At 39.5% G+C, this 15,562-nt stretch overlaps 1 protein-coding gene across 7 annotated transcripts in view; it reads left to right on the top strand.

Annotated features, from left to right (window-relative positions):
* The window catches only part of nfic (nuclear factor I/C), a 43,507-nt gene extending 27,945 nt beyond the window's left edge, over positions 1–15,562 (top strand). For 5 of the 7 annotated variants that reach the window (XM_047343121.1, XM_047343118.1, XM_035176988.2 and 2 more), the window contains 4 exons: positions 1,147–1,260; positions 1,415–1,572; positions 2,249–2,432; positions 5,465–15,562. In XM_047343121.1, the coding sequence (XP_047199077.1) occupies positions 1,147–1,260; positions 1,415–1,572; positions 2,249–2,432; positions 5,465–5,589 (581 nt within the window). In that variant the 3' untranslated portion in view covers positions 5,590–15,562. Of the gene's footprint in view, positions 1–1,146; positions 1,261–1,414; positions 1,573–2,248; positions 2,433–4,183; positions 4,273–5,464 lie in introns of all 7 variants that reach the window. The other 2 variants (XM_035176989.2, XM_035176992.2) reach the window with 1 other exon arrangement.

Genomic DNA, 15,562 nt, shown 5'->3' with positions numbered 1-15,562 from the left:
TGTCTCTCACAGCTCATATTAACCAGCAAACAGTGATTAAATGTAGAGATCTGTCTACCAAATGTTTCAGCAATATCCAGCAGGTAGCATATCCTATACATACCAGCATGACATCTCCAAATACAGACTCACAACCACTAACATACTGTAAGTTCAAATCTGTCAAATGCTGTTTCAAATGAGTCACTGACTTCATACAGTATTTAATGCATACATAAAGTTCTGTGTGCAACAAAACGGTGAAACTATCTTTTTTTAAATATGAGCTCAGGTTATGGGGCCAATATTGTAGTTATATTATGTGCGTGTATGGAGACTTGTGTAACTGTATCTAAATCTCTGTGTGTATAATCAGATTTGTAAATGTGTGAAGGAATCTCCAAATGTACTCTGAGATTTGTGAATGCGTAGGAATCTTTGTCACTTCTCTCATGCATTTTGTTTAAAAAACAGTGAATTACATAATGCTTGTTTCATTAACAACAGCAATGTTTGATGAGTTTCAGTATCATCGTTTTCATTTTCTTTAAACAAAAATGCAAGAGCTAACTTGACTCGAGGTTGACTTACAACTTTACTCTCGGCCTCGGAGCCACTTTCTAGCATTCCTATGTTTGGATGAGTGGACGTGCTGTAAAGTTCCAAAACACTGCAAATTACAGTATTTTTCAAAAAACTGTTTACCTATAAATACACAGAACATAAAGACAATAGTTTTAGCGGACAATTAAACAAAAAGACCTGCTATTAAACAAGTGAATGCTGATGTCAGGGAGCAGAAGCACCACCACTTGAACATACCTCACATCTGTACTTGTCACTTCACAGAGAGTTTGGGGATTTTTCCTACTAGGCCACTATTCACAATTCACAACTGACCGGGTAATGTGAAGTCATGAGTGACCTGCTTTCTGCACATTGGTTTTGTCATGAAATAGTGTTGCTCTGCTGTTGTGGCTCAAATGTTTTTGTTGTATTGCTTTATAGCAAAGTACAATTTTAAAATGATGCAACAAAGTTTCAATTTCCTCCAATATTATTCGTTTTCGTTTGTTTTACCATTATATGCATTGTTGTTATGAATACTGTTGGTATAAAAGACAAATAAAACAATATTTTCAGCTTCTGTATGTGTGTGTGTTCTAGGTCTGTCTCCTCCAGTAAAGAAGGCAGAGCTGGACAGTCCCTCCCCCCAGGAAGACTCACCAAGACTGGGTTCCTTCACTCAGCACCATCGGCCAGTCATAGCGGTTCACAGCGGTCAGTAACCCCCCCTCTCACACACACACACACACACACACACACACACACACACACACACACACACACACACACACACACACACACACACACACACACACATGCACAGTAACATGTAAGGTTAATTCTTGTTTCTTTCTCTGTCCCTGTCCAGGTCTGTCTCGGAGTATCCAACCCTCCTCATCTCTTCATTTCCCATCCTCCTCCTACTTTCCCCACGGAGCAATCCGCTATCCTCCTCACCTGGCACAGGACCCCCTAAAAGACCTAGTCACACTGGCCTGCGACCCTGCCAATCAAACCCAAAGCTCAGTAAGTACCAGAACTTCAAAAAGTTAAAAGGTCAGCTGAGTACATCACAGAGCTTCAAACTCTGTTTTCTGTCTTCACTGCTACAGCTAGTGTTTCACTGCACAAATCAGCACAATAAATAAAAGAAAATTAACCATGTGGTGTGCTAAAATCTTAGCAAACCAGATTTTGGTTTCTTTGGTAATCTTTGTTCAAATTGTTATTATTAACATATGTTCAACTCATATTGAAAACTATGCCATATCAGTTGTATTAGTGTGAAGTACACAAAATAAATGACTACACATTCACTTGCAAAATCTAAAAAGCTGAGATGTTCTGTTGTGCAAGTACAAGCTACATTTTAATTCTGGTTGAATCTTAACTCTCTGCAGTGAGGTCAATCTAGAAGTACTTTGAAACAATAACTTACAGTCAGATGAAGTTCAAACAGCTCCCTCTTGTGATGCCTGCTAAAAGTTCTGTGCAACTCTCAGTAATGACTTAGTTTTCATATCAGTGACCTTTTTGTTACACACCGGAGCTGCACATTGAAATGAATGCAATGTATGTGCCACTGGCTGTGGGCTCCTGTTCACACAAAACAATAGCTTTAGTGGGGGGAAATTGCTTATGAAAGCCATTTAGCTTCCGAGAGCAAATGTGAGTATGTTAGGTTGTTTGTTTGTTTTTCCAGCTGAATGGCAGCAGCCAGATTAAAGTGCCCGGTCACTACATCTCCTCTCAGATGTTAGCACCTCCTGGACCAGCACCCTCCCTGGCTCCTAACCCATCCTCCCTCCCCAGGCTGACCCTGCCTGCAGAGTCAAAGGCCACTACCACCTCCTCTGATGGGGGAGCCAACTCCCCGACATCACCCAGTAAGTGTTCTTAATGCTTATATTTATATAAGCTCATGATAGGTGTCAGAGTAGAATAAAATATTTCATCATCCATAATCCTACAGATGTTTCTTTCCAAAAAGAGAAAATGCTGGAATGCAATTGCCGCAGTCTGTTATAACAAAGCATTTCTTTGCATAAATAATCATGGGGGGGTGTTCCAGACTCAAAGTGGGCATATTATTATTATCATATATAGCTAAAGCTAATAAGTTGTGTATTTCCTTGATCAATAAATCAATGAAAAGACCCAAGCTGTTCCTACTAGCTATTATTGTCTGTACATACACAGCTTGATATAGTTTCCCCTGTCTCCTCCAACCTAGTAGAATAGACTAGCTATCATGTTCGCACACTATGAAGATAAAGCAACAAATTAGTGTTGCTACATTCTGGTGACTTGTGCCTGACAGTAAGTAATCCCTTTCATTAGCACAGCCATACATTTAGTGACAGATTCTTCAATTAACATCTAGGAAATGTTAAGCAACAGAATTATTATGAAGTTGACATTGACATTTGTGTTTATTCACCACATGAGCAGCAAGTTATTACACAGTCAGCCTTTGCTCTGAGGTTCAGACTGACATCAGCACGTATGACCTTACCAAGTTTAAACTAAGGACAATGTGACCTCAGTTAATCCCCAATGCTATTATCGTATTTACAGTCTTGAAGTCCACATACATTAGTAAAATGTCATAAAATAACAAACCTTATTGGGAATCAGAAAAAGAGGAAATGAGAAGTATCCTATACCTATAACTGAATCAACTGAAACGCAGCATACGTCAGTCATATTAAAATATTCAACAAAATGACCCATGATCACCTTGGTTTAAGTTGTGACAAACTTTAGGTTGGCACAGATACAGACAGAGAGAGAGTGTCAGCAGTTCAGTGGAGATGGTATTAGAGGTGGTGGAGGTGGTCTTATCTTAATACTCACTGTAACATGTGATCAAAAGACCGAAGAGTACAGCAGAGCTGCAGCGATGATTTTGTTCACATTATGAGACCATGAGATGTATGTTTGTAGTCCTGCATATTTGAAGGGTTCTGGTTTGCTTTGTTTGACCTATTTCTAGTCTTGATTGGTTTAATTAGATTTTTTTTACAGAAAGATATATACATACATAATCTTTCTTGCATATTATATGTTGTTTTGCTGAAAAATCCTCTGGTCCTATTTTTTATTTTTCTACTTATGCTTCTCCCTGTAAATGAGCAGAGGGCGTAGACCTGTTGGTTTTGACCTGCTCCATACATAAATGGTGGTTACTGTTGTGTTCTTGAAGACCTCGTAATATGTTGTGATATCACAACTACATAACTAATCACTATAGAAAGCACTGTAATGAACGAACATGCAGAACTTGTGATAACGAATACACATTATATTTCATCAAGTTTCTGCAGTAGAAATTTGCTTATAGTACCAGTTGTGTGAAATATGTTAAACACTTCCACATCTGGAATACCTCTCAGGTTTATTTGGTAGAAAATGAAACCATCATAGACATAGCGAGAAAAGATAAATGTGTCAATATGAGGTCAGATCAGTGGGAGTTAGATCAGACAGCAGAAATCAGTGATTCAGTAAGAAGAGTTTCATGCTGTTGTCTCTTGTAGATGTTGTGAGATTCGACAGATTTTTGTTCAATGTGCCTCGTGCAACTTTACAAGTTGAGACATAACAAGACTTATGTTGTTAACACAAACACCCTCAGCATACTCGGCCCCTGGGACCCCCCCTGCCAGCCGCTCCTCCTTTGTTGGAGTCACCCCTCGAGATCCAGGTGGACTCTACCAAGCCCAGGTTAGTATGGTTTATATGACACTGTCAAGTTGAGTTTGGAGAGGATTCATCGGACTATAGAAAACTTGGATTGTTGGACCGTTAAGAAAGAAATCATCATCATCATGATTTATAAGATAAATAATGTTTGGTTTGTGGAGCTCAAAGCCTTGATTATTATACAAACAGCAAACAAATTAAGTTGCATCTGAAATATTGCCCTCTCCCTTTGTGCTGAACGGAGATGACTAAATATTATTGTTCCTCATGCATCCTCTTTAGACTTTGTAATCTGCTCTTTCATCCATGTTTCTTTTTTCTCTAAAAAGTTTCCAATCTCATCCGTGGGAGAGTATGGTGTCTCTTTTACTGTCTGTGTTCTAAATGCTAAATCTGATGAATAAAATCTAAAAACTTGTGACAATAAAACATCAGTTGCCACAGGCTCATATTTTATGGTACATGGTGAAGGTGGGAGGCAGAAACATATGTGTTGATAAAGAGTAGAGCTGGACCCTTGTGTTAAGTTTGGATTGTGCCGTTGCTGCTGCATTGCAGTTCCACTGCCCCAGAAACAGCTCCATTAATACTGAGTCAGGACTCCTCTCTCTCTGTCTCTGTGTGTTTCCACAGTTTGTCACAACTAAACACATTTGGACTAGTAAGGGATATTTTATTGTGATGGGAATCCGAGTAAGGTTTCAGAGTAGCAATGTTTGCAGGTCTGCTACATGTCACTCTCAATCTGTGTCTGTTCGATTTCAGTTTCGGTGCAATGAATCTTGAAGTAAATGCATTACAAGCATTGACATGTAATTAACTTGTATCATTCATCATCACACTGGCATTTTGTATTTGTTCACTATTCCCACCTGCAGTGTACTGACAAATGTCTGGTGTGGTCAGTATGTTTTCTGGTAAATTCTGTCAACTTTCATAACTTTCATATGATGCCCCCTCAAAATCTTTCGCTGAAATGTCCAGACAGGCAAATGACTTCAACTTCAAATCGTGATTTTTATTTATTTTCTTAAAGTGATCTGATTAGTGGCTATTTAAATTATTAAGGTATTTTTAGACATGCTAGACATAGAATAATCCAGATTTGTCTTGTTCTTCTGTGTGAGAGAAAAGCAGGTTGAGTTCATACATTTACTATATAAGCCAACTTTTTTCACTGTAATATTTCATTATGTGTTTGTCTCTGTTCCAGTCATGGTATCTGGGCAACTGAGGGACCTCTGGAGGACGGCTGATTGTCGTGGTGGTACTGTCCTGGAGGAAAACAAACAATGTTGTCAAGACATTGCCAAAGGAAAGATATATTCAGCTTTGTAGAAGGATATAACATGTGGTCGTACATATATGTAAATATACAGTGAAATATATTTACATATGTATACGCAGCCAGAAGAGACAGCCTGGATGAAGGGAGTATGCTGCTCTCACTCAGCCGTTTTGCAGCCCCAGAATGTACTATGCTCTAAGACACTAAATGGTTCACACAAATGGCCACTGAGGTGAGTTGTGATTTTCTAGAGAAAGCAGTGGATTGATGCAGATGTCTGGTTGGTCCAGATGAACTGTCGACCAGAACCAGGTCTCAACACACCAGATCCTGAAAAGCCTATAACCTAACCGTGTCCCCAGGATGAGGCCCGTTTCCCTGGGATGGATGTCAGCCTTTAACCCTTCACCCTGGTTCTCTACACCGAGTCCAGTGTAAGGCCTCTACCCTGGGACAGACATAGACCTCATCCCCCCTCAACACCCAGAATGCCCCCTCCGCTGCAGGTGCTGCTTATAATATATGCAAATAAGCCTCCCTTATTTTTTGAAACAAATAGCAAGAGAGATCCTGCTGTCAATATGTAAAGTTTCTTTGCACTTTTTGATATGTTATTGATGCGTCTGAAGAAAATTTTGAGTTGAAACAGCGCAGTTTTTTTCTCTCTTCCCACCAAAAGACAGAGGCTTTGTCTTTTTTATTGACAATCATCAGGCTGAAACCATTAAGCTGCTTTGCGAGGCTTTTGCGATGCTCATGTTTTTAAGACTGATTGTGCTTTTCTATCAGAAAACAATGAGTAATAGTGGAATATAAGAGCTATATCCATGCCTCCTCGAACACATCACACAATGCTACAGCTGGACACCAATATAGAGTCATCAGTAACACTGGGCCTTTAAAGGACAGAGGCCCAGTGTCTTGAGCAGAGGGCGTCTTTTGACATGAATTTCCTGCTGCTTCCTTCCCTTCAAATGCTGATCATTTTGACATGACAGTACTTATCCAAGCAGCCAAAGGCACAATGATTGGAGGACACATGCACCTGCCAGAAGAAAACGGCTCAGCAGAACTGAGAAAAGACAAAGACAAGACTAGAACCAGGATCATGTGGCTGCACAGCCAGCTGTAACCTGGCTGCAGAACTCGAAGTGTTTGAAACTGTAGCACATGGTGTGTGTGTGTGTGTGTGTGTGTGTGTGTGTGTGTGTGTGTGTGTGTGTGTGTGTGTGTGTGTGTGTGTGTGTGTGTGTGTGTGTGTGTGTGTGTGTGTGTGTGTGTGTGTGTGTGTGTCAGTATTTGAATATGGATCCTGCAGTTCCACACTCATCCCTGCTCTGTTTTCAGGAGTTGTTGTGAAGATTTTGTTTGTGTCTCAGAGAACACACTGACAGGTTTTGTAGTTGTGTGTTGGTAAAGTTGAAGGAGATTTACAATTGCGGGCGTTGCACTATGATTACGTTAAAAATTCCCATTTTGAGAAAAAAGTGTGATGTGGCCTGTTGTCAAGCTGAGTGTAGTCATGACAAGTCATCTGTATACTGGTTTGAACTGAGCACAAACTCTGGCGGTCACTTTGTCCAGCTCTAGAACGACTGGTGACCAAAACTGTGTCGCTCAGCCCTGACCCGACCTGAACAATGTGTGGTGGAAAGGTAGCCATAGGGTTTGGGCTGGGCTGGAGTTCAGGCATGAACAAAAAGACATGTTAGCCACAGTGCTAGGTTTGGTTTCAGGTCAAACCTTGATGGTTAACCAATTGCAACAAGGGACTCAAGAGTGTGTAGGTCTTGATTTTCTGAGCGCATAATGCTTTAAAGAGGCAAAGCAATATTCTTTTATAGAAAGTTTTCCTCAGCTTCATTTAGTCGATAATCCTTTCATGGCTGAAAATTTAGCACTTAATAGAACACAAACATTATTCTCTGTCTGCATTGATGGTGGCATCTCAAAAACACTACTTCATAGAAGTAAGGGCACAAAGTAATATCCCAAATAGATTTTTGAAATATGTCACTATTGATATTTGTATGTAAAATTGAATGCAGACTCCAAACACAATAGTAGTAGAACACATATACCGTGGCATTTTGCTATTTCGTACATCATCTCTTTGGAGAAGAAAACACAGAATATAATTGGATTTTTTTATAATTGATGCCATATTTTAATTTCTGAGGCTTTGCAACTATAAAGCAGTTTATTTAACTTTGTTACCTGGGGATGTATTTAGTTTAAGGACTGGTGTTTCTGTGTTGAGGTGTGATTCGATTGAATGCCAAGCAAATTTTTGCCACACATTATTTACACTAATATGACTGCTGGTGTGTTTCTGCAGGCTGCGTTCCCCAGTTCAAACAGTAGGAGAAGATTCAAAACAGAACTCTTCCACTTGTGAATCAGCAGTGGTTTGCCTGTTGAAAGGCATTGGTGTGATCTCACAGGTGTTTTCCATCTGCCTGGAAAGATAAAATATTCTCCAACCAAAGCTTAAACATGACATTTCTGACCACTGCGGTGGACCTAATGTGCATCCAGTGAAGAGGAGGAAGAGAGCAGTGAGTTGTGAGGTCAGTAGAGTCATTAGATTTGCTCTCATCATTCTGGGCAGAAAGCAGATACCTGTGTGATCACAAAAACACTTTTTAAGATGCAGCCAGCTGCAGAAACAGTTTGATAAGTTTACACAGTAAACTTTCCCCCTGAGTAACATTCAGAGCCTATGGTCTGTGCTATCTAAACAGCCAGTGTGCACACTGTTGAGACCATCACAGCTCCATACGAGTGCCAGTGTGTGTGATGGCTCAGACTCAGAACTCATCAGGAATTCTCTTTTTTTCTTGAGGAGACACAGTTCTAACTCACACAGAGGTGTCTCCATAGATTTTGCTGCCTGGAATTTGTATCTTTTTCATCATTTCTTTATGTGCTAAAATTTGCTTTGCATTCAATCTGAACATATGTCTGCGTCTTTTCCTTTTCCTTTCCCAGGGTTTGGGGTTAAAGTTGACAACGGTCAGTGCCTACTAGGGGTTAAGAGTTTGTAAAGAAGGTGCTGATAGGAGCTGTGGCAGGGCAAGGTTTAAGGTATGGTTATAGCTGGCTTAGATGTATACTGCATGGTGCTGCCCTGGTCGCTGTGCTGACCTGAAGAATGCATGGCTCAAACTAATGATACCTCTCCCTCTCAATCCTGCTCTGTCTCCTCGTCCCCTTCCTGGAAGGGTTATCTATTTCTTTGAATTTTAATAATTACCCTGTTGTTAAACTTCTATTTTGCACGATATATCATGAAACCCATTATGTGCCTTGCCTTTAGTTAAAGAACAATAATACATTATTGAAAAATTATCATACTTTTCATGGTACAGCTGGTAGCACATAAAATAAAAAAAAAGCTGCATGTGTGATTGCTTGACATTAATCAATGTAGCAGGTAGACAGTTGTAGGTTTCACAATGGCTGAGAAACAGACTTGAGTGTCAGCTCAGTGAAAGCAGAGGCTGGGATAACACTTATCCTCTCCTACCATTCAAGACAGTAACTTTTTACAGTGTGGCATTTTGGGAAATACATGTCTGATAAAGTACTCAGAGTGCCAATGTCTCTTTCTACCAGAGACACAGTGTGGACATATTTAGCAGCGCTTTGTACTAAGTTGAGCTAAACACATCCCAACCCTTACCTAGTTACTCAAGGTCCATTTACCAAAAATATTTATAGCTTTAAAAAACATTCATGTGGGGAGATCTAGAGCCCTATTCTACTTCCAGGATGCCACTGCATCAGGAGTTCTGGTCCACACTCCAGATCCAAACACCTGTTTTCATTTGAACATGTATACAACTGAACCATCTCCACGACAGCTGAGCAAACCAAGAAAACTGTCTCCGAGGTAAAGAATGAACTGGCCACTTCTGGGTAAAGCTCGATAAGAATTGTAAATCCCAAAATGTTGCACTGTTCCTTTGAGGGTTCACTTTTTCAGTCACAACTTTTGCCATAACCAGGTGCTGATTTCATTCATAGAGCTGATCTGGTTCAGTGGCTCTGCTCCTAAAAGCTTGTGCTGTCTTTCTGATAGGTGTTTGCGGACTGAGCTAAATTGACACTGACATCACCCACACTAGTGTTAAGAATGAACTTGACGTGTGTCGTCCCAAAGTGTTGGCTGTAGTAAGGCCCCCTTGGATCTGAAAATGGCACTTTACAGAAGCAACAAACATTGGTTTTGAAAGTAAAGTCTGGTTGTAGGACCTGCCTAAATGTTCACAATACAAGCAAAAGCCATTTTCAGAGACTTTGCTCAGTTCTGTCTACGTTTTGTTTTAACAATAAGTCTCAAATACATACAAACACATTTCATAGTATTTATTGCAGGGGAAAGTCTTTAAATATATTGTGAATATTTTGTCAGGAATTTAGCCAATGTGGCCAAGCCACTAAATCTAGTCTAATGGAAACATGTGAAACATGTTAAGGTTCGGACTTCAAGGCTCTGCAGCTCTATGATTGACCATTAGAACACCGTCCATTTGCCTGTATGATGACTCCTACCATGTGACTAATCACGTGACAAGATACTACAAGAGGAAATGAATGAGTTTGAGTTTTATATGGATGCATGCACTTAACACTATTCTTACTCTACTTGGCTTTTATGTTATTTTTAAGTATTTCTTGAGTTATCTTCATGTTGCTTGTAGCTTTATAGTTTAAACACAGAAGTGTGTATAAAACATATGTACAACATAGACACATAAAAAAGATGTATAGAATGTTTGTTTGTCATGTTTTTGCTTTTTGTTTCAGCTGTCTTAAGATAATGGCCAAGCCAATAAATATGGGACCCATGAAATGGGTGGGGCTAAAGTTTAGGGAGGATGAATGATGCTAGGTGAAAAGTGGAAGTGAGGGTGAAGTAGAAGGAAGTAGAGTGCACTGAAAGAGTGCGTAACTCTGCCAAGGCTGCACAGTCCTCTAACGATGTTGCTTTCATAACAGACAGTGTTGAGAGACGTCTGTGACTGGATCTGAGCCCAGTCTATACTCATCTCATAAGGATTGGCAACATTTTTGGAATACCTAAATCCTGACCTGCAATGTTGGAGCTTCATTTGGAAATTAATTAATTTTGCACACTGAGTTATGACCAATTGAGTGTTTCTATTTGGAAATTCTGCAGAATCTGCTGTTCATGTGTAGAGTTGAACAAAGTTTAGCTTAATTGTTTGAAACAGTACAGCATATCAAAGAGCAAATGAATTACCCAAACAAATATGATATATAGGTTGCCTATTGACAAATGCACTACAAGAAATGAAAGGGAGAGTTTCTGGGCTCACATACAGAAAAAAGATGTCACTTTGTTAAAAAAAAGTTCTAAAAAAGTCTCTAGTTTGGTCGCTCCAGGTAAGATTTAAGGGGGTTGACACAATAACACCAAAACTGGTTCAATATTTTACTGTACAATTCAATACAAAATCAAATCTATTGCTGAAAAAGTCCATACCTTTACAGTAAATCACCCCCTTAAGCTGCATCATCAACCACAGGATCTTTCCCCAGGAACTAGGAACCTTTGCAGGAACTCCTGTCCTGATTAAGTTGTATTAAGTATTTACCCCTCCTATGTCCCTGTTAGGTGGGAATTGCAGCACTGAACATTTCTGATAGTTGATGTAGTGTGGCACAAATCCTGCATGTTTGTCATTTTATATGGATTCATAGTTGTTATATAGTCTTCTGCAATACCGCCACCTACTGGACTATTTTTGTAGCCATCGATTCTTCATATGTCAGCAGGCTAATTCGCCCAATCATCTGAGGCATATAGGTGTAAACACTGGCAACTAGCAGTCCAAAGGAACCTTTTATCTCCTTGGTGATGTGGTGGATTACAGAGTAGATTAGTGGCTTTGTGCTTGTGTCTCCTCCAGATGATGACCAAGATTACTATGCATATTGTACTTTGGGATTCTTATTACAGTTTGCTATTTTCTACCAGAGGCTAAACCAGTAGCCAAAAATAAAAAAACTGATTTAGAAACTGTCACCTGAAAAGAGGATGTATGCAGTTATTGACAATTGGAGGCAGTGAGTCGAGTCATATTTCTGATGGATGGCTCCTGATTGTCTGTGTTGAAGCAGCCCCCTTAATGTTCTGTTTCTGTCCATGTTTTCTTGATAGATGACTAGTAATCTGGTTGTACATAGAAATCCAAACAGCCTCCTGATATAACAGCAGCCAGCCAAGTGGAAGACTGATCCACTGGTCTCATTGTGTATGTCCAGGCTCAGCTGAAAGTGTTTTAAGAATGGGCTGTGTGTTTCTCTGCACCAAATGAATTCAAAAAAACCATTATAAGTACAATAACACCACCAAGCACGCACTTGTGTGTCCAGGTCTTTGTAGTAAGGGGAAAACACCACGTAGCTCTCAGTAACCATAGCACCTTCTCTGCTCTGTTCAAGTAAGAAAGCAGGTCAACATCATACAAACAGAAAAACAACCAAAATGATCGAAACAAGCAGTGCCTGTCATTTTAGTGCTGGTTTCATTTGACTCATTTTGTATGCTGGGCTTTGCAGCACTTTTTCTATTCAAATGGTTGTGTGACACACTTCAGCTTAGTGGTTGGTGCTTAGTATTAAGAACAACCCCAGTCCAGGCCAGCATACAGTCGATGGCCTGGGCAGGACCTGAGGTGACAAGCCATAAAACAAACTGAGGAGTTGACGAAAAAATCATGGTTCTTCATGGTTGTAGATTGAAAATTCCAAATGCAGCAAAAAATAAAGTGATCTTACTTTACAAAAAGGTAAAAAAAAATTGTGAATAGTTACCAAAGACAGAATAATGAACAACTAAATGCTAATTGATGAATATTTAACAAGGGTTTTGTTAACAGCCTTGAGGTGTCAGCAGTAGTGATCCTAGGTCTTAATAATATGTTTTGTATCTGCCTAACTCAGTGCACTGACAGTCGAACATGTCACAGTTGGCACAGGTGTGAGGAATAAAAAGAATGATGGCTGGATTCCATTTAGCTGCTTCACACTGGCTCCCTCTCATAACTTGGTGCCATTAGGAGCCATTAGATAGTGGTTTGGCAAGCTGATGACAGAGAGCACACTTTTTTTCTTGTATTCATTCAAGGAATGCTGCTGTGTCCTCATTGTGACACAAGTCTGCTTTGTTCTTCAATCCTTGTGGCGGAAGCTTGAGGGACATTGTAGTCATGTGATCTCTGTACCGTCATTTGTTCGCTGAATCTATTTCCATTTCACTTAGTCGTCTTTACCTTTTACCAATACACCAACTTATCCACTTACCACCTACTTACCCTAACTATTTTGAATTTCAACGTGTCCACATATGTTTGTTTTTTTCTCCTGGATACACACTTTTAGTTTTCTCATCATAACAAAGTCATGATATTTACTTTGACAAGACCTGTTGCTCATGAATGCTAATTCAGGTGCTAGATTGGACATGGCATATAACTATTCATTGAATTACTAATAACCACAGTAATGGTAGTAATGTATTATGATTCAATGTTACTGACATTTTACTTGGAATTTATCATTACTCCATCAACATTATTATCATTCAACAATACTTGTAAGTTTTTGATGCATTGATGAACAACTTTCAGTGAACAAGTAGGCGAGGACTGGATCTTAAGTTACCTTCCAAATTCCAGGCTCCACAGTTAGTATACTGAGTCTCACTCTTTTTACAGTTCCCACTATTTTATTGTAGTCACTTTCCATCTCCACAGTGTCCACGTGTAGTATGTGACATATTGCGTAAATATTTGCAGTGGACAGTTGAAGCATTAGAGTAGAAAGATGACTGAGATTATCCGAGTTTGTATTTCGAATGGTGCATTGAAGAAAACAGTATCAGTCAGTTGTGTTTTATTCCTGCACAATGAAATTAATTTTCAATTTCCATCCATCGTATCATTAACAACTGGACAATAATATGCATCAAGTAACAAGTTAACAGAATCCCCCACATCAGTTGATGGACACACAGAAGATGCAGTGTTTCGTTATTTAGCCTTTTCTGTATCATGTCAGCAACAAATCGTCATGTACTGGTTCATTAACATATCTGACACTATTTTATAATCAACTTCACAATTTTTTATTTATTTGGGAGCCATTAGTGGTCTATCTATTTATTAGGACTTTCCAAATGCCATACAAGTTGGGAACTACTAGTAGATGTTCTGTATACCTTAGAGTTAAGTGTTACTACCACATTTATTTCGCCTAAACCCTGAGTCAGTGGGCCCTGTGCATTTATCAGGGGTCTCCGGCATGAACAAAGTAACCACTGGATCCAGTTAATGGCTGAAAACAGTGAGGGGGAAGTATTGCGAAGATGCAAAGTGTGTATGATTGAAGTTTTGTCTTGGTGGCAGGTTGAAAAATCTAAATTCATCGTAAGTCAGTCAAGATAAAAGTATGTTGTCACAGATCTTTTCATTTTGTTGACTACATGCCGACTACGACGTTGTAATTATTATTATGGCAGATTTTGGTCTCACAGTATGTTCCCTCTAGATGTTTCTATACTCTGTGGTACAAACCAAGTGCTGTTCTGACCACTGTTAGCAGATAATTATCAAAGTAACTGTGATTGGCAGGCTCATGTTAGTATTGTTAGCAGCTGCGGTGGATCAGGTCTAGCTGAAGGCGGTGTGAGGTCTGCTGGATAACTTCAGAGTTTCGTTTTGGGGAGATTTTGGGGAGACGTTTTCATAGAGGGCTGTTTTCTATGAACTATTAATATGACTCTACACTCTTTGCTATTGCAGCTGTTGCCTGAAAATCTTCTAACTCCAGTTTATGTTTCTTTTTGCTGTTTCTTACTTGAATTGCAACAGATACATTTTTAATTGCTATTGAAACCCTTTCTGTAATTCAGACTCACAGCAGCTGGAAAATCTGATTTTGTACAGATACAAGTTTTCCTGTGACAATGATGCCATATAGATTCTTCTCTGTATCTGTGGGTATGTTGCTGCTGCACACTGTTTACTCCGCGTGCTGAAGACAGTTTGTAATGAGCGAAAGAGGAACATTTTGATGCAGTCTCATATTTTAATTTTTTCTTTTCAGATATTATAGTCAAGGTCTGCTTTGCTTGCTTCCAGATATATATCCCTTACATCAGAGAGAGCATAGGCATGAACAGCTTTCATCAGTTATTGCATGACTGCAATCCACACAGACCACAGTCCTTTTCACATGATAGTGTACATCAGGCCATTGTATAATCAGTTTAGAATCTTCACACATAATGACGTCATTCAATACCTGAACACAGCACAATGGTGTCCCCTCTCATGACTCTATCATGTTTCGTATTGAGACACCTCAGAGTGCATTATCATATGTGGATGGATGGACGAATGGATGGATGGATGGATGGAGTCATGCAACAATGCACATGCGTCCAACATAAGAATATAATGATAATCAATGAGGTGGAGGACCCGCTGTGACTCTGATGTTCCAAACTGGGAGAGTGGGGGCATTATTCTTGGCCTGAGGTACTCACTGTGGAAAGGGCTGCTGATCTGGACTGATGTAGTTTGTAGCAGCTTTAACAAGAGCTTTAGGTACTTCTTTTCCTTCGGATGTTTTTCAGCTGAAGCAGATATCAATAGTCCACATTTATTTGCATGATGTAAACTGTTCCTATAAGAAAACATCCAGACAGGTACAGGAAATGATGTCAACACTGTGGCACATTTATAACTGAAGTCACAGTTTGACAGTTGTCTGCTCAAGGTTGGACTTTAATTGAGTGACAGCTGCCTGAACCAGTGTTCCTGATCTAATGTTGTTCATCTGCTGTGGGGGATATTAACATCTTTGATAATATGTCATTATAACCATATTTAGCCCATGCTATCAGCAGACGCTGATGAAGTCATTACTGGAAATGAGTATGTTTCCCTATGCAAAAATATACCATTAATAAAACAAACTATACCACAA

The sequence above is a fragment of the Hippoglossus stenolepis genome, chromosome 14, assembly GCF_022539355.2.
Source record: "Hippoglossus stenolepis isolate QCI-W04-F060 chromosome 14, HSTE1.2, whole genome shotgun sequence".
Lineage (NCBI taxonomy): Eukaryota > Metazoa > Chordata > Actinopteri > Pleuronectiformes > Pleuronectidae > Hippoglossus > Hippoglossus stenolepis.
The sequence above is the reverse complement of the archived record's forward strand: the minus strand, read 5'-3'. Positions and strand labels throughout refer to the sequence as shown.